General features: G+C 43.9%; 1 protein-coding gene across 6 annotated transcripts in view; it reads right to left on the reverse strand.

Annotated features, from left to right (window-relative positions):
* Positions 1–18,234, reverse strand: part of SV2B (synaptic vesicle glycoprotein 2B) — a 96,020-nt gene that overhangs the window by 39,905 nt on the left and 37,881 nt on the right. For 3 of the 6 annotated variants that reach the window (XM_030578766.1, XM_030578771.1, XM_030578767.1), the window contains exon 2: positions 612–1,498. In XM_030578766.1, the coding sequence (XP_030434626.1) occupies positions 612–1,134 (523 nt within the window). In that variant the 5' untranslated portion in view covers positions 1,135–1,498. Of the gene's footprint in view, positions 1–611; positions 1,499–5,078; positions 5,166–5,639; positions 6,160–14,814; positions 14,857–18,234 lie in introns of those variants that run through there. The other 3 variants (XM_030578768.1, XM_030578770.1, XM_030578769.1) reach the window with 3 other exon arrangements.

The raw sequence follows: 18,234 nt of genomic DNA on the forward strand, positions 1-18,234 counted from the left end.
TGGAAATGAACTGGGATGGAGGCAAACACACAGAAAAAATCCTCTGGGACATAGGTTCTGCTCACCCACTTAACCTAGTTTAATATACAGTTAAACCGACTCATCTACATTAGGCTCCATCAGATCTGGATGACGCTGCTTTGTGAGCTTCTCATTACAGTTGAGCTACTAAATAGGTTGAAATCTAGTTCCCTGGGTGCTCAGATTGGGAATGTCTCCATGCATGTTTGTCCTTTACATAAGCCTAATATTTTTGTATAAATAAACCTGCTCTCTGGAAACAGCACACTAGGCTGCCTGGCAGGGGAGGTAATCCAAGTTCAGGTGCCAGGTGTGTCCTGGGCTGTGACTACAGGAGCTGTGACTACATTCAGTGGCTGAGTATGGGCGTGCCTCTGTTAAATTGCTCTTGAGAAGCCCCAGTCTCATCAGCACATGGAAGGGCATGGACAGGGTCGGGAATCAGCTCCATCTAGTCACCCCCCTGCGAGAGGGAGTCAGGATGGGGGAAATGGGGAGGATCCTGAATGAGACCACCCTATGGAATAAGTTATGTTTGGATCCATCCCTGCTGCATAATGTCTGAAGGAAGGCTGTTCAGTAGCACTTACCTAGCATCCCTTTGTTTGAGCTGGACAAGCACATATCCTTCTCAGCACTGGGCAGAACAAAGCCAACTACAAACACCTCCACCCCGTCCGCCATCAGTGCCAAGCCTAAAACAAAGAAGAGCATCCACTGGAAGCGCCCGTGGCCACACTCCTCAATGATGTTCTCATACTGGTGGGCAAGCTGCTCCTCATCCTCCATCCGCTCGGCTATGAGCTCAGCCTTGTCTCTAAACTCATCGGCCATGGCAGGGGCTTTCTTCTTCTGTTTGCCCTTAATGTCATCTGGGTGAGGGATGCCCTGGTACTCTCCTTCATAGACCTCATCATCCTCATCATGGCCTTCCGTGGCATCGCTCTGGGCATCCTCTTCTTGGGTTGGCTCATTCCCATCATGGTAATAGCCATCTGAAGGTGCATAGTTGCCATCCTGGTACCGGTAGTCATCTGACACCTGATTCACCTCTCTAGCTATGTCCTTAGCCCCTTGATATAGATTTGCATTGTTTCTATACCGATCAGACATTTTGAGTTTATACTTCTACACACAGTATAGTGTGGTGTGTATAATCTTGAATATATACGGGTGTTTATTTATTTGTGAAATCTCTGCTACTAGCTACACAAACATAACTTCCTTCTGATCTGGAATCTGATGCGCAGTGCACTGAGCTGACTGTAAAATTTCAGGAGGGAGTCTCTTACAGGGTTTTTGGTAACGTTTCAGGTTTGAGCTAGACTTTGTTGACTTGCTTCTTTCAGTAGGAGGGAAGGTGTAGTTGGGACTGTTGACTGGACATATGTGAGGGTTCAGGAACTTTGTACAGGAGCTAGGAAGACTTGGCAGGTTGCTCTTTTTCCTGATCCATTGTGCTGATGAAGGTCGTGCCCTGAGAAAGAAAGAGAAACAGCGATGAGACAATATTGAATTGACAGGAGACAGGCAGTGAGTGAAATAGACAACATTCCTAACACACTCTTTTCTATCTGAAGGATGCAAAAAGGAGATGGAACATTCAGAGACTGTGATTGCACCTTCTAAATGGTAGGCATGTAAAGGCTTTCATCTGGGTTGGAAACCATGATTACCCTACTGATGTCCCAACTTGTGGCTAACACTGTCTTGAATCAGAGTATGTCATTCCTAGAAGGCCGCAGCATTGGTTTCCAGAGAGGACATCATGGTACTGAGTGGTGCTGATTGAGCAATGCCTTTAAGTCACTAGAGGAATGTCTGTCTGCCAAATTGGAGCCCAGCCTTCATGATATTTAGGCACTCGGTGACACCTTAATGAAAGAAAAATGGAGCTTTGCTTTCTCTCTTTAAGCCAGATCGCAGATGTCATTTTATCATATGGATTTTTTTTAAAATGTATTCCCATCTGGACAAAAAGACATGACAGATGCAATGCATGCAGAGAGAAATTCTTCTCCCACCCACCCATGCCCCATTTATTCCATTTCGAGCAGCCCATTGGAGGAGAAGTTTTCTCAGTCAGCAACAAATGAAGTTTATATGGAATCATGACCCTCTTCGGAGAAAACAGAGTGAAGCCAAATCCTTTATAAACAACCTCAGATTTTTGACACCTGCAGTCAGTTATTTTTCAAGTGGATTTCAGCCAGTTGGCTCTCTTGTGCCTTTTCCCATTATTACACAGAGCTGAAAACAAGGTTTTTGAAAGAAGGCATCAATTAGTAAATAAATATACAGTACAATCATGCAATAAGAGCTACTATAGGTCAGATGTGGTATAAGACTGTTTTTCATTTTAAGCTTTCAGGTAGTAACCTAAATATGTAAAATATACATGAACCATTAACTGACATATCTATATAATATGTAACCTATAAGCACTATTATTTTGTGTGTGTATGTATATATACACTTATGCACACTTTGTATTTGTGTGTATGTGTGTGTGTGTACACATGCATACTTTGTATTTGTGTGTGTGTGTGTGTACACATGCACACACATACATTTGTATGGCATGCAAAGGTGATATTCAACATCACAATGCAAACTCTGCACTTCAGAATATTACTCACATCATGTGGGCACTGAGCAAATGCCATAAAGCTGAAATTATGTACACACAATTCAGATGGGAAATGTAGTAAAATTAACATTATCAAATGCTCTGAAGGGAACCACTTATGTCACATGCTAGGAAAAGGCATTACGGTCCAAGTAGCGTCGAAAATATTATTTGGATTAAAACAGAGTCTGCTTGTACAGCAAGGTCTTTCTATGGTATATTGAAAAGAGTTCCCTTGAGCACGAATGGGGATCCTCCAAGAAGTTCCATGCATTTATGCAAAGCCCCGTGATTCCTGTTGTGTTATATTTACAGTCGAATCAGGAGTTTCATGCAGAGTAAAACAGCTTTTGTTCTGGTGTCCTGTAACAGATCTGCTTTCTAGCTCATCTAGAGCGCCACTCTTCAAACCTGCTTATGGAACCTACTAACTGTGGGAGGCACCAGCTTGCCGGTCATGAACACATAATCAGAAAAAGGAAGGTCCCAATATGCAGTACTACAGTTACAGTACTACTGTTTCCAACAGAATTGCCATATTCGTGGTATGCCAAGCAAGATCTCCATTCAAAGCTACATTAACTTTGATCTATGATTTCCCTATAAGTGGCATCACAAGCCTTCCCGGCAGCAGGTAATAACCACCTGGCACAGTAGGTGTGCCAATAAGACCCCTGTAACTGAGTCTCCACCAGTGCACAGGTATGTTTATACCCACTGGTCCCTGCTGACACAAGAATAGTCTCACCTCAGCCAGTCACTGATGAACTAGTGCAGGGATAGGGAACCTATGGTACGTGTGCCAAAGGTGGCACACAACCTGATTTTCCGTGGCATTCACACTGCCCAGGTCCTGGCCACCGGTCCAGGGGGCTCTGCATTTTAATTTAATTTTAAATGAAGCTTCTTAAACATTTTAAAAACCTTATTTACTTTACATACAACAATAGTTTAGTTATATATTATAGACTTATAGAAAGAACCTTCTAAAAAGATTAAAATGTATGACTGCCTGCAGAACTTTAAATTAGAGTGAATAAATGAAGACTCGGCATACCATTTCTGAAAGGTTGCCGACCCCTGAACTAATGGTTTGACTCTTCCGTCTTGCAACAAACCAACTAGTCTGTGTAAAGTGCTGATAAAAGCTTGGCCCCACATTTAGTGCTGGAGAGTACACTGTGGTGGATCATCCAGCAGGGTTATACACTACTTGACCTACCAGTCTGCAAGCATCCTTCATTTCTAGGATTCAGTGCTATTTAGGGGATTGCGCTAGCATGGGGGTAGAAGGGAAGGAGGGAGGGATGAGAGGCTGCCTACCCCATCCACCCCGGGGAGAGGCAGAGTGCACAGAATGCTCCCTGCTACTACCTTCAAGGGTGTATACTGCTCCAAAGGGAGGAGGGAAGGAGGTGTGAGAATGGCCTTGCACACCTTCTTCATCAGCCAAGCTGGAGATGAGCAGGCTTCACTATCCTCAGGTACAAAACTCTCTGTGGCACAGTTCTTCTGGGAGCTGCCTTAGGTGCAACTAGCTTTGCACTACTCCCAGTCAGGCACAATCAAGCCATTTATAGGAGCCACTCGCAGTGCAAGGAATAGACAAAATAAGAATCTTTTGGCATGAAAGAGGCCAGGATGCTGTGCTCGGTCTTTCTGCTCCTTCTAACCAACGTGTGCAGTTTGCACCGTGTGTTTCGTTAGATGTGTGGCATACACATAGGCCGCTTTCTCATTATGGGTGGCGGGGTCAGTCTTTCTCCGTGGGCACTGTCAGAGCATCTGTCTTTGCTTTAGCTCCCATGATATTTGTCGCTGCAGTAAGCACATTCTCTTTCTTTTGCTAAGTCACCCCATACATTTTCCATTAGGTTAAAAGGCAGCTGGGGCATTTTCCAGGACTGTGAAAAACCAATCAATTAAAAAAAGAAAAAGAGGCAAGCCAATCAAGTCAGAAAGATCAAGCAACTCTAGAGAACGCTGCAGTAAAGAGAAGCCTTTGCATCCACTCTGGATGTGTTTATATGCAAAGAAGTTAATACACTGACAGCCAGTGGAGGCATTTCACAGGTTATACATCTTGCATTTCATTGCTAAAGGGCCTCCAGTGTGGATTAAAAAAATCCCCAGACTCCTCTGGAGTCTTAAAAAACCATCTCGCTTATGAAATAACCTTTTCCATTATACAAAGGTTCACTCCAAGGGTGGATATTATTCTCTTCAAGGCAGTGAGAATTTAGCTCCCTTGAGAATATTTTCTTCCAAAAAGAAGGGGGAAGGGTTTTTAAACGAGAACACTCTGTTCTGGTACAAAGAATCAGGAAGAACATTAGATTCTGCTGTTGAATTGTTCAAGTGGCATTTGTTGGCAGGTTTTGTTTCAAAGTGACCTCAAGTCTCAGCCTGTCAAATCAAAGAAAGTGACCTGGGCAGTGTTTCAGTTGCCACTTTCTTTTCTGGAAAGAAGACGTTGCTTCCTGCTGATTGTTGTAAAGGTGAACTGTAAAGCTTTCTTTGTAAATGAAATTAGAATAATTAACAAACTTTTCAAGAATCCAGATCAGCAACAGACTTTAACATACCAAATCAGCAGCAGGCCCAAGATGCCTGAATACTATTAAAAAGCTGGCCCTTTATACCAGCACCCATTGAACTCAGCGGTAAATTTTGCTACTGATGTAAATGGGAGTAGGACTGGGTGCTCAATGCGCACTGGCAACTTGGGAGTAGATTAAATATACAATGCGCCAGTATCTTCTCTGTCCTGACACTCATGGAAACCAATAACTGGTTATTTATAATTTGTTAAAATTACAAATAGATACATTTGACAACAAAAAAGCTGGAAATCATTTCCTCCTTTCCTAAGATGCCACAAGATGAGCTGAGGATTGTGTGTGTCACCCAGAATCACAGGAGACAGAGGAGCATCCAGGCCATCACCCTGCCAGGTCAGGATTGTTCCCTACCGTATGGCACCACTTACCTCAAGGGCATTGTAAGGAATGCAGGAAATTAATGCCGCCCTAGTGATATCATCAGCTGTTGAAGTGGAAACACGAACCATATAATTCAGGTCTTGGCAGGTAAAAAGCTTTTCAGTTCATATTTACTCTGCAGAATGCAGGGCTATCAGCTGCACAGAGTCCGATCTGGATGGTAATGGCAGTGGCACCTGGGTCATTATCTTACTCAGCAGCTATACAACAGCCCCTGCCTTTGCTTTCACTTTGCAGCTGGTCCACAGATTGCAGTCACACCCAGCAATTCCTGAGACAGACCCACTAACTCTAGCGGCACACACGCTTCTCTCCTGGGGCATGGAGTAACGCTCTTCTGGAGCAAGGAACTTCCGCTCTCTCCCTGCAGCTTGGACACCCTCTTGGGAGCAGGGAAATCTCTCTCTCTCCCTGCAGCCTGCAGGTTGTCCTCTCTCCCACACTCTTAGACTCTCTCACACTGCAGCCTGCATAGTACTCTGCTAACAACTTCACTCTGCTCGAATGCGTAGTGAGCCAGCAGTTGGCTGCATTCCCCCTCTGAATCCTCCTCTGCCACATGGTACTGGCCAGGCACTTTCCTGACCAGTTACTGGTTTCCACGAATGTCAGGACAGAGAAGATACTGGCGCATCGTATATTTAATCTACTCCCAAAGTGTCAGTGCGCACTGAGGACCCAGTCCTACTCCCATTTACATCAGTAGCAAAAGTCACCACGGGGTTCAATGGGTGCTGGCTCTAACCCCCGGTGTTCTAAGCAGCTGCCTGTCAAGAGGCCTGTCAGCAGCTTCTTGTTTCACTCTGCCCCAGAGCAGATGCTGAGCCGTGAGACTGTTCCATGGAGGAAGGAGTAGTTATCATTTCAGTGGTTTATTGACTGCTCTCAGCTTAAATAGGGCAGCCCTTCCATTATGCCACTGGGAGTCTTTCATATCCAGCAGCAGACACATCGTCCAAGCGAAATTACAGGTAATTCTATCTTTTCCTTGGGACATGTCTACCAGTATCTTACCCTGCAATTGCCCAGTACTTACATGATACTTACCCTGGAATTACCCTCTGCCTCTGTATGCTCTGTATTACTTACCTTTCAATTACCCCCTTGCTACTAGCTAACATATCTAGCCCTCTACCTTAGGCATTTCTATAGTACTCATCACCCAAGCATCTAAGCACTACCACATGTTTAAATGCTACTTACTCTACAATTACTCCTCTTAGCTACCCCACTTATGCCCCCTCTCCCCCCGGTTACCTTCTTTAATGTCAATCTGCTCACAGGTTTTGATGGACAGGTCTGGGTTCTTCTGGCTCCCGCCATCCACTCAGCAGGGTGTATCTTCTTTATTTTTTCCTATGAATTTATTTGGTGGTGCCTCCACCCCCCTCACTCCTTCCTGGCAAGGTCACCAGGGCAGTTTGGGAGGAAAACTCTAATCACAGGGTAATCCCTACTTACTTGCCAGATAGTTGGAGATTGCCAAGAAATAACACAGACACATACAATGCATAAAGCAGCTCCAGCATGAGGAAGGGGTGTCTTTCCATAGTAACCAAGAAGGATTGTGAAAGGGGAAGGGGTGTCCTCTCCCCTTCCAGCTGGTGGGAACTGAGAAAGCCGTAGGAGGCTGGGAGTTAGTACTAGTAGCTTGAGTTTATTTGCTTCTGTTTTGGAACCTGGTTTTTACAATAAATTGAGCCTTAGGGACCTTGTACCTGGGATGTTATTTTCCCTCCGGTGCTGGAGCTGGGGGTGATGCGACACCCCCTGGCTTGAAGTGGTTTGCATTATATGCAGGGTTTCCAGTTTGGTTCAATGGCTCTCAGCACCCCTGCTGTAAAAATTGCTCCAACTCCCCTGCTGGCTGATGAATCTGCATTCCAGTGACCATCCCTCTGCTACACACGACTTACCCTCTAAACATACTGCACAATACCCCTCTCTATATAGTATTTACACTCCAGGTCCCTCCCCACCAAATACTGCATACCATCCAATTATCCTGACTCTGCACAAAACGTATCCTTCATTAAATCCTGCCTCTGCATGCTATAATTTTCTCTGAAATTACCCCTCCTCTACATACTACTTACTCTGCACTACATTTCTGCACATCCAGGAGCTACTTGTCTGTGACCAAATATTGCCTGTTTATCCTGTGAGCAAGGTACCTTCTAATTTGTACTCTGGAACTTAAAAAGTTAGCACAAGTTCTTATATATGTCACATTGATATAAGAGTAAATGGTAGTAGGACCTTTTCTGGGGGCTGTCCTGTTTTCTCTAGCCTCTTATTCACCAAAGATCAGACACTTCCCTCCCCATTTCATCATGTAGCCATAGGTTAGAGGAACAAGGTAGGTCTTGGGGTAATCCCTCTTGGCACATTGCCAGGGAAGAAAGATTCAGGAGAGCATGGATGAGAATAGAATGGACAAGAAAAGACAAGAGATCTGTAATTTCTCTGTCCCAGGAGCAGAGGAGCTGAAAAGTGTGTGTGTGTGTGGCGGGGGGGGGGACAAGACCTAACAGGAGAAATTCAGATAATGTCCCTTCTTTTCCCAGATAGGAAGCAGGGAGAGAGATGCTAAGGGGCAGGGAGAGGGACTCAGAAATACTGTCATAGGATCTTTAGCAGGCACCAGCATAAACCCCAGAAACAGATGGTAGCTCAGTTTAGTATTCTGCCTGAAGGACAGCTCCTTCAGCAAAGCATCCACTCCTTCCCCGCCCCCAGAGCTGCTTTCTGCTGACAGCACTGGGAAGGAGCCCAAATCCTACAGCAGCCATAAGGACACTGCATTCGCAGAACAGGTTGTAAAACAAGCCTGGGAGGAAATTCTTCTCCTTGACTAGGAGAAGGGGAGCTGTGCCGTTATGTTTTTCTGATGTTCCAACCTGAATGAGAATATTAATGTGGATGCAATTAATGAATCCCTTTATATTAACCCAGGGCCAGATTCTGAGAGATGCTGAGCACCCACATCTCCCATTGGACAATATCCCAGACTTCAGGGATCCTGGATGTAGAGAAGTATTATTGGGTGGTAGCAGGGGACCTAAGTGAGACTGAGTGCTGTCTACATACATGTGACAGGAAGGATGGTCCAGTGCTTGGGGACATTAGCTTGAGGGCTGGGTGGACCAGGTTCAATTCTCCACTCCTGTGTGACTTGAGCAAGTCACTTAGACCCAGCTCCTCAAAGGCATTGAAATCAAGGGGTGTTAGGCTCCAAAATACCTTTGATCTGGGGCTTAGTGTCCCTGTGCCTCAGCTCCCCACTGGTAAAATGGAGATATTAGTACTTTGCTACCTCACAGCAGTGTTGTGAGGAGAAATGCATTATGAAGCTTGTGATCATAGACCATGAGTTATATGGGCCCATGGTGCCCGTGCTCCAACAATATTTAGCAACATGGGCCCAGCTCCACCAATGTTTGGGGCTGTGCTGATGGCCTGGCATCCGGGGTCCCTGCTGTCACCTGGGGCTCCACTGCCAGCCCCAGCCTCAGCCTCCTTACCCCCATCCAGGTCCCCCCTCCTGGAGACACGGCTCTATTCCCATGTGGGGGGAAAGACTTGGATCCATTCTGGGCACCACCAAAAATTATACCAGCCTGGCGCCCATGCTTGTGAAGTGCTCAAATGCCATGGTAACGATGGGCCAGGGAACATAGACACTAAGTCCATAGATAGCGAGAGATAGTCCCTACCCAAAAGAGTTTACAGCCTAACCAGACAAGATAAACAACCGAGGGAAGAAAGGAAGCACTAGTGTTCCCATTTCACAGCAGGGGAACAAGTTCCCAGAGAGATTAAACAGTTTGCCCAGGGTAACACAGAAAGTCTGTGCCAGAACCTGCAAATTGAAGCCAGACCTCCCGAGTCTCAATCCAACAGCATAATCACAAGAGCACCCCTCCCTTCTCTTTGGCGGGACACACTCAGTAGATCAATTAAAATGTCAGCTCTCTCTGAAGTCATTTTCTCTGTAATATGTGGTACACGCAGCATGCTTGACAGTTTGGTAAAAAGGTTTATTTGGAACAACTCGCAGACCTGGTTTACTCCATCCCTTGAGAATAATGCAGCCAGCCCAAACCCATGATGGTAAAGTCTTCACTCCACCATTCTCTCTTCCTCTCTCTTACATTCACATACTTCTCACCTCTGTTTCAGGGGTTGTCTTCCATATGCTGTATAGAAAAAGCTCCAACCCACCCTGGAAGACCAGAGCACCAGCATGTGTATCTGAAGCATGCTTTCCTCTTCTCTGTTTTCTCTCTACTGAATTTGATGACTTCATACAGATTTTTATTCACTCACGTAAAAACGTTTCTGCCCAAACCTGATTAATGACCTGCACCATCTTAATTTCAGGAGGGGCCTTGGGAAATGGCAAGGCTGGGGGGGAAACACCTCTGCTGCATAATTCTCATGAACTCCTTTGCCCGGGGAACAGGAAAGCACAGTAGAATTAACGTATATTAGTTAATATTCTGAGTGATTTTTTTTTAATCTCATTTGAAACCAGTAATCTTCGGAGGACTTCCTTAATGCTTCTGGCCATTTATTTGATTTTGCTGGAAAAAAAAGAAACAGACTATTTACCCTCTTGTATGCACTGTGATATTTTCTTTCCTGCTCACTAAGGCCATTGTTTTGTAAGTAGCCATGACTCTGCCCTCAGCTCCACCCATGTAACCTTCTTAACTGTGGGGTGCACAACTGGATTTAAGGGCAGAATATGGTCCTGTGTAAGGATTGAGTCTAAAAGGGGCTTTACTGAAGGGAGTAGGGTATAGAGGAGACTTTTTTTTTTCTGGCCTCTAAGGATATATGTGTAGCCTTTCTACTTTTCTGTTTGTGAAATCTGAGGGTGACTTTTGAACAGGCAGGTTTGCTTTAAAAGAAAGCCCTAGAATTTGTGCAAACACAGCACTTGGGGGGAAAAAACCTGGTGGTTTGTAGGAAAGGCTGGGTCTACCTTTGGGAAGATAACCCCCACCACCATCAAAGCCCACAAACCAGATTGACTCATTTTTCTGGCTAAAGATGGCCCATAACTGGAACCTAGACTCTCAACCCCTTCAAATGTGAGTGTGTTTGGTAAAAAAGAAGTTGGATTCAAATCCTATTTTGGAACAATTTCTTGAAAGCACAGCCTGGGAGGTATCAGTACCACCAAATCTGAAGCTGATCTGGCCTCAAAAACCATGAATATTCAATGAATCCTAATCTATATCCAGTTCTGAACATGGCTTCCTCATTCATTCCTTAGTACCAGACATGGAAAGCTATGTGCGTTTTTCCTCTACTGCCTGTAGTGAATAAACGCCTATCCCTGTGTCAGCAAAGGGGAGGGCATTGCTTAAGAGAAATATGCATCATATCCTCCCTCCCAGAGACTGCATCACCTCTGCAGTCCTCCTACTCCCTGCTACCCTGAAAGCAATGGGAGTTTGGGTGAGTCTAATAATAATTGCTATTCTGTGAACAGTAGTTATACCTGCTGGCAATAGAAAAGTATTCTAGAAAAGACAAAGGGAGTCCTACACTCTACTGATTTAGTTGTAAGTGAATGGCACTCCCTCCTGATGGGTAAATAAGACAATACCCTCTATGTAAATGAGGCCATGCCTTAGAATATTAGGGTTGGAATGGACCTCAAAAAGGTCATCTGGTCCAACTCCGGGCAAGACTAATCATCAGATAGATTTTTGGTTCTCTCAGGGATTGAACTCATAACCTTAGGTTTAGCAGGCCAATGTTTAAACCACTGAACTATCCCTTCTTCACATGCTTTTGGCCACCTTTTGTGGACCCATGCACAAAACTCAACAGGTGCAAAATCTGCCAAAGGGCTGAGCAATATCCAGGAGGAAAATTGCTTATCTCATTTGGGTAAAAAGATCTTAGGAGGAGAAAACCAAGGTGACCACAGAAAATTCACAGATGTTTTATGGCAGGGTTTCTCAAACAGGGGTTGCTGCTTGCGTAGGGAAAGCCCCTGCAGGGCCGAGCCGGTGTGTTTACCTGCCCGTCCACAAGTCCGGCCGATCGTGGCTCCCACTGGCCACGGGTCGCTGCTCTGGGCCAATGGGAGCTGCTGGAAGCGGTGGCCAGTAAGTCCCTTGGCCCAGGCCACTTCCAGCAGGAAGTCAGACTACATGATCACAGTGGTCCCTTCTGGATTTACAATCTATGACTCTATGAAAACACCAGAATTCTTCACAGCTGCATGAGCTATTGTTATCTGTGGTCTGCTATCATGGATCCAGATCTCAAGGTTAGCTTGGATTATCTCCCCCTATAGTGTTGCTACGTGATTGTTTTCATTTAATTCAAGTTGAATAATAGTCATATCATACAAGCCAATGTATTTAATGCATCAGTTTGCCCATAATCACCAAGCATAAGGCTCTAGGTCTTGGAGTTTTACCCTTATCAAACTCAGGTAGGTTTATCACATATCAGTGCAATGGTGGGAGGTAGGAAGGGAGTTGATTGTTAATGAAACGACTTTTCTTCCTTGCTTGGCTTCATAGAAAAAGTGTGATTCCTGGGGGGATACGAATGAAAAGACGGTTGGTGCAGCAGGAAAGGATGGGCTTCCAAGGCATATAGAGCAACGTGGGGAATGGATACAAAGTGAGCAAGGTAGCAAGATATAAGAGCAGAGATATAAAGGGGGATATGTTTGTGTGGCGCCTTGAAGGTGAGAATAAGAGGAATGAATTTGATGCAGAAGGCAGGAGGAAACCAGTGAAGAGGCTTTGAAGATGGAAGTGACATGGTCCAGAGCAGCAGGCAAAGAAGAGGATTTTAACAGTGGTAGTCTAGATAGATTGCAAGGGAATAGGTTAGGAAGAGGAGAGATTAGGCAGGGCATGGACAAGGATTTCAGCCATATGGGCTTTTGGCAAGGATGGATTCCTGGCCAAAATATAGAGAGAAAAGTGACAAGATCTGGAGACAGCCTGGATGTAATAACAGATGGGAAAGAGGAATTAGTAGCCTGCTGATGGGCTGAGAGTGGAGGGAAATGGAATTAGGAGACAGGGAAGGAGGATAGGGCTAAGGATACATCTCAAATAGTTAGAGCACAAGAATCAGAGACTGGAGTGAAGGAGGCCAGGATGTTTGGTGTAGGGAGGGAAGTCACTGGACATGTGAGGAAGTGTAAAGGGGAAAATGAAAGCTCTTGGGAAATTATTGATACATAAACAGTAGAAAGAGAAACCCGGTAGTTTAGCAATAACATGAGCTGTAAAATTCACATCTGAGGCTACGTCCAGACTACCCGCCGTATCGGCGGGTTAAAATCGATTGCTCGGGGATCGATATATCGCGTCTAATCTAGACGCGATATATCGATCCCCGAGCACGCTTATATCGATTCCGGAACTCCATCAACCCCAACGGAGTTCCGGAATTGACAGGGAGAGCCGCGAACATTGATCCCGCACGGTGTGGACGGGTGAGTAATCCGATCTTAGATATTCGACTTCAGCTACGTTATTCACGTAGCTGAAGTTGCATATCTAAGATCGATTTCCCCCCCGTAGTGTGGACCAGCCCTGAGTATTATATTCCCCTCCCATCCTCATTAGAACTGAGCCCTTAATACTCACTACATCTTCAAAATCAAACTCCTGCTTGTCTTTTGTAATTGTATTTCACCTCCAGAACAAGTTGGAATAAGACCCATACCGAGGACACACAACATTTTACTAGCGCATATATCAATGACATACATTTATAGGGAGCTAATGGGGGGAAAATCAACCCGTCTAAATTGCTTAAAGTATGAGGGGATTATGCCTAGCTTTTCCTAAACAGATCCCATCTTTGTTGTGAGTATGCAGCCATTTGTTCCATATTTCATCCACATCATCACATGACCTGATTGCATGACACTAATGAAACAGCGGTCCTGGGATTTTCTTATACAGTGACATTGGGCCAGATTCTCAGCTGGTGTAAATCAACATAACTTTGTTGAAGACAATGGAGTCATGCTGATTTTAAACAGATAAGGATCTGTCCCATGGTTTGGAAGCACCGATGCTCCCTGACAGAATCATGACAGAAGTTTATAGTTAGATAGAGACAGATATTGCATAGCATATCATTTAAAAAGAGAATTCTCTTAGATTTCTCTTGACCCTCTCTCAATCCCCACTAGGTCCAGAGGGGATTATGTGCTGCAGTTTCTTGGGTTGGATCTTGCCAAAATCTAAGTCTAAATAATGACCTTCTAGAGATGGGTCCATATCAAAATGCCAGGTCTGAACTCCCCAAAACTTTGCATCCAGTTCAGAACTTCCCCAAATTTGACTTCTAGCTCAGGTACATGAACTTTCTCAGCACTGTTCACGCAAGTGGGTTTGATCTGTAGGAGGTGGGAAGCTACTTTGTCACCAATAAAAGGAATTTTTAAAAACCAAAAAATAACCATGTTGTGATGGTCTGGCATTTATTTTGCATTGCATATGGCTTGATGTCATGTCACAAGGTCATCACACATTCACACAATACAGATCTTGTCATATGAAGTCAAGACCTTTGGCCATGATTATTTTACTCATCCAATGCTCATTTTTCCTGGCTTCAGGGAGATAAAGGATTGTTTCCCTCCAGTCTCTCCAAGACTCGTGGGAGGAATGCTGCCATCAGCTCATTCTCCCAATTCCACATGAAGCAATGAACAAACATGAAGCAAAAGCATCCAGTCCATCTATCCATCGGCTCAATGTTCCCCAAGCCACCTCATTAAGCAGAGCTTCGCTCACTCAGCTTGCAGTCAGGATTAGTAATCATCACATGCACAGATTCTTCAAAGGCCACATGCAGAAGTGCAAACTGAGTATCACTGCAGTAAAACTGTACTCATTTACCATAATTGTAACCTAGTGGTTTGAAGCAACACATTATTTACCCACAAATCAGAAACAAACTTTTCTTGCAGTTGTCTCTATGAGTGTTACCAGCTGGGACCTATATTAAGAGTCTGCTTTCAGTTTTGTTGTCATAAAATTACACCTACAAATAATTCTGGCTATAATAATTGTGCCTTGGGCTTACACATTTACTGAATTTGTGGGTGCAATAAGACACAGTTTGCAGATACTTAGACATGTTATACATTGTACTCACAATTAACAGCAGGGGAAATTATTTCCAGGAGCAAAACTGCAAAATAGGAGGCTAGATTAAAAAATCAAGGCCATAACATGGAGGTCTTTCACAGATTTCATATTTACAAGTAAGTCCTTTGAAAACTGGGTAAGGGAAGTATCTTTTGCTGTTGTTTAAATTAAAAACATAGCATTATATTAAAAATAATAAACATAAACCTGTTACCCAAGAGACTTTTTGTTATTAACTTTTTTTGTTATTTGATGGATGCTGTAGTACAAGCCAGAAAAGACCCTAGTGGAATTTATTAAGTAAGCTATCTGATTCTGTGTTAGTAGCTGTGAGTCACAACTCATAAGAAAAGAAAGACATTTGAAGGTCATTGACTTCATATCCTCTACCCAGGGCACAGTTTTCAGCACCACAGACAGCACCTAATGACTACTACCCTGTGATATAGATAGGCCAAGCAGGGTAACGCTCCGTTGTCCAATTTAAGATTGGAGATTTGCTTTGAGATGCTGCTGTGTTTCTTATTGCTTCAGAATGGTGCTAGTTTAATCATTCCATCTATGTTACAGATTGGTGGGAGATCGTCAATGATGTACCCATGGCATATTGAGAAATTTAGAGGAGACAAGAGCTTGGGTAATTTAGTTTGTTATTTAGAGAAAACATTTTAGTTCAAAATATATTGCTGCAGGGTTTATTGAGCTTGGACTGTCATGTTGTTGGATAATCTGTATTTATTATTTGGTACGTTTTGATACTTTTTCTTGTATGTGCCCATCCTGTGTTTAATGAGACAATCTTGGAATTAATTCATTACAATAATCTAGTTTCTATGAGGATAAATCATGGGGCTGGCGGACAAGTAAGCTATCCTAAGAAAGGCTGGGTCTGATCTCCAGCTGCTATAAATAGGGGTAACTTCAATGAAACTATGCTATTTTATACCTGCTGAGGTTCTGGCCCTTCTATTTTGCTGATCTATTTTGCTGCCCTTACTCATATTGCATAGTGGCAACATGTGGCAGAAGTGGTTCAAAAAGGAGCAAATACAAAGCAATTTAATTTGATATGAATAAACAACATGTGGGGAAAAAACAGAAAAGAAACATCAAAGCTTCAATTTGATCCAAGTTGCTTGATATTGTTTAGGAAACAATAGAAAATCATCACTTTTTTTCTTAATGGGGTGTATCATCATATGGGAGAGCTCTGACTTTAATTTGAACAAATGCAATGGAATGCATGTTGAGTCTAAACATCATTGTGATGGGGTGTATTAGGCCTTCTCTGCCCCCTGCTGGAGGCACCAGGGCCCTGATATTCCCCACCCAAGAAAAGAGACTCAGACCAGGTACCAACAAGACAGTCCTCTAGAAGGGCCAGGAGGAAATACTGACCATCCAAGAGCCAGTTAAGAAGGCTTGCCTGCTTCTTCTCAGGGCAGGCTGAGACTGGGACAGAGAAGGAGCTCCTCAGGGATAGCTCAGAACCCCGAGGCCTAGTCAGGGACTGCAGATAGGCATTGGCCTCGGAGTTTTGTTTTGTTTGTGTATTTAAAAGAGCAGACTGCCAAAGTTTAACTATTGGTCTGGGTGTAGACTGATGCCAAGCTTACAGTCACCGCCAGTGGATTGAGGCTGGGGACACCTGCTCTACCATGCCTGGCCCCACAGGGGGTGCTATGGAGTAGCCCCACCTGCCACAATCATAAAAGGTGAATTTTTCAAAAGCACCTAACTGACTTTGGGGTAAAAGTCCATTAGACTTTTAATGCTCCTAAGTTACTTAGGTGCTTTTGAAAAAGTAACCAACATATTGTTGATAAAGCATTGCCATATATGGTCAATGAAAGGGACTTAGTGATTCATGGTAGGATGTATGCTTCTACAAACAGTTAAGGGTTTTGTAATATACCTCAGAACTGGAATCCCTAATGATCATGTAAATCACCTTTAAGGGATTTATCTTTCAGTCTATATAGAACTTAATACTGGTGTTATTGTTTTATTTCTTAGATTGTGCTGATGAGGCAGTCTGAAAACAAGAATGTAATTGCCTGGAGAGGCCGCTGACTGTTTGTGGAGTCAGGATTTATTCCACAATTGTTTCACATATATAACATGAAATGTTTTTAAAAAGCCATAACACTTTAAGAAGCATGAGAGTGCACATGGACAGACACACACATACATACTTCATTTATCTCGAATTCACCATGGCCTCAAATGACTGATGGCATATGAGCTTCAGTATTATGTCTCTCTGCATATCCTATGAGTATGTGCATCTGCTATGAAGCTAACATTTTGGGCTGGATTCTCAACCTTCCCCATGCTGAGCACAGGTGTAAGGAATGGGTGGTGAAGGCTTCACGGAGCCAGTTATGGTTCCAAGATCCACCACCACTCAGCTCTCATATACATTAGAGCAGCTGGGGTCCTGCTGTAAATTACAGCCATGGAGAATTGAAGTGGAAGATCTCTGCTCCTCCATACCTGAGCTTCAATGCCTCATCCCCAACCTGATACCCCCTGCTAGCTCTACACCAGCTGAGAGTTTCTCCACTAGCCATTTCCACCCAGAACCACCCACATTGGACCACCTCAGTGGCGCAAAGAGGGTGGGCAGAATAGGCCACGGAAACCAGCCCCTTGTGTACTGCACATACTATTGTCCTCAAACTCTGCTTGATGCTTTGATGCATGGTCCCACTCAGAAGCAAAACCTAGCAATATGGTTCCTTTAGGAGGAAAGCATCCAAAAGACACAAAATGGACCAATACCATTTCTCCTTGAAGCCTGATATACCCTGCTGTGTAAACTGCATTCAAAAGACAACTAAGAAATCAGGTATTTCATTTAATGTTACGGTTAATCTACTTGATGTCCTTCCATCCATACAACTACAGTACATCAGGAACCCAATAGTCCGGTGTGTTTTCTTTGCCTCCTACACCCATGGAGCATTGGGTACATTTTCCATTAAAACATGTGCCAGATTGATGACTAAAATGCCATCCACTGCATGTGACAGTGACTTTCCTGGTGAAGTAACTGCAGCCTGAGTTTGTTTTGCTTCTCCACGTTTGTTTGAAACAGGATGACAGAAAGTTTCATGGATTGCTATGGAGATAGAATATCAGATTAAAAATATTCTAAGAGTCTGGATACTTTTAAAAGTCGAGTTGAAGACGGCATGTGCCCATGATAAGCTGGTGCAGTGCTTATCGAACAGATGAAACAAGTAACAATCATCAGTCTTCTCTAAAGAATAAACAGCTTTTCTGAATGTAAGGACATAGAATAAGAAGGGGCGTGTTTGTGAGATAGAGCTAGGACAATACTGAGCAGTAGTAACAGTAAAACAGAGGCTTAGAGTCGTGCAAAGCTATATAAGACTACATATTAGGATTCAGGAGAAAGGCC

This window comes from Gopherus evgoodei, chromosome 10 (genome assembly GCF_007399415.2).
Source record: "Gopherus evgoodei ecotype Sinaloan lineage chromosome 10, rGopEvg1_v1.p, whole genome shotgun sequence".
Taxonomy (NCBI): domain Eukaryota; kingdom Metazoa; phylum Chordata; order Testudines; family Testudinidae; genus Gopherus; species Gopherus evgoodei.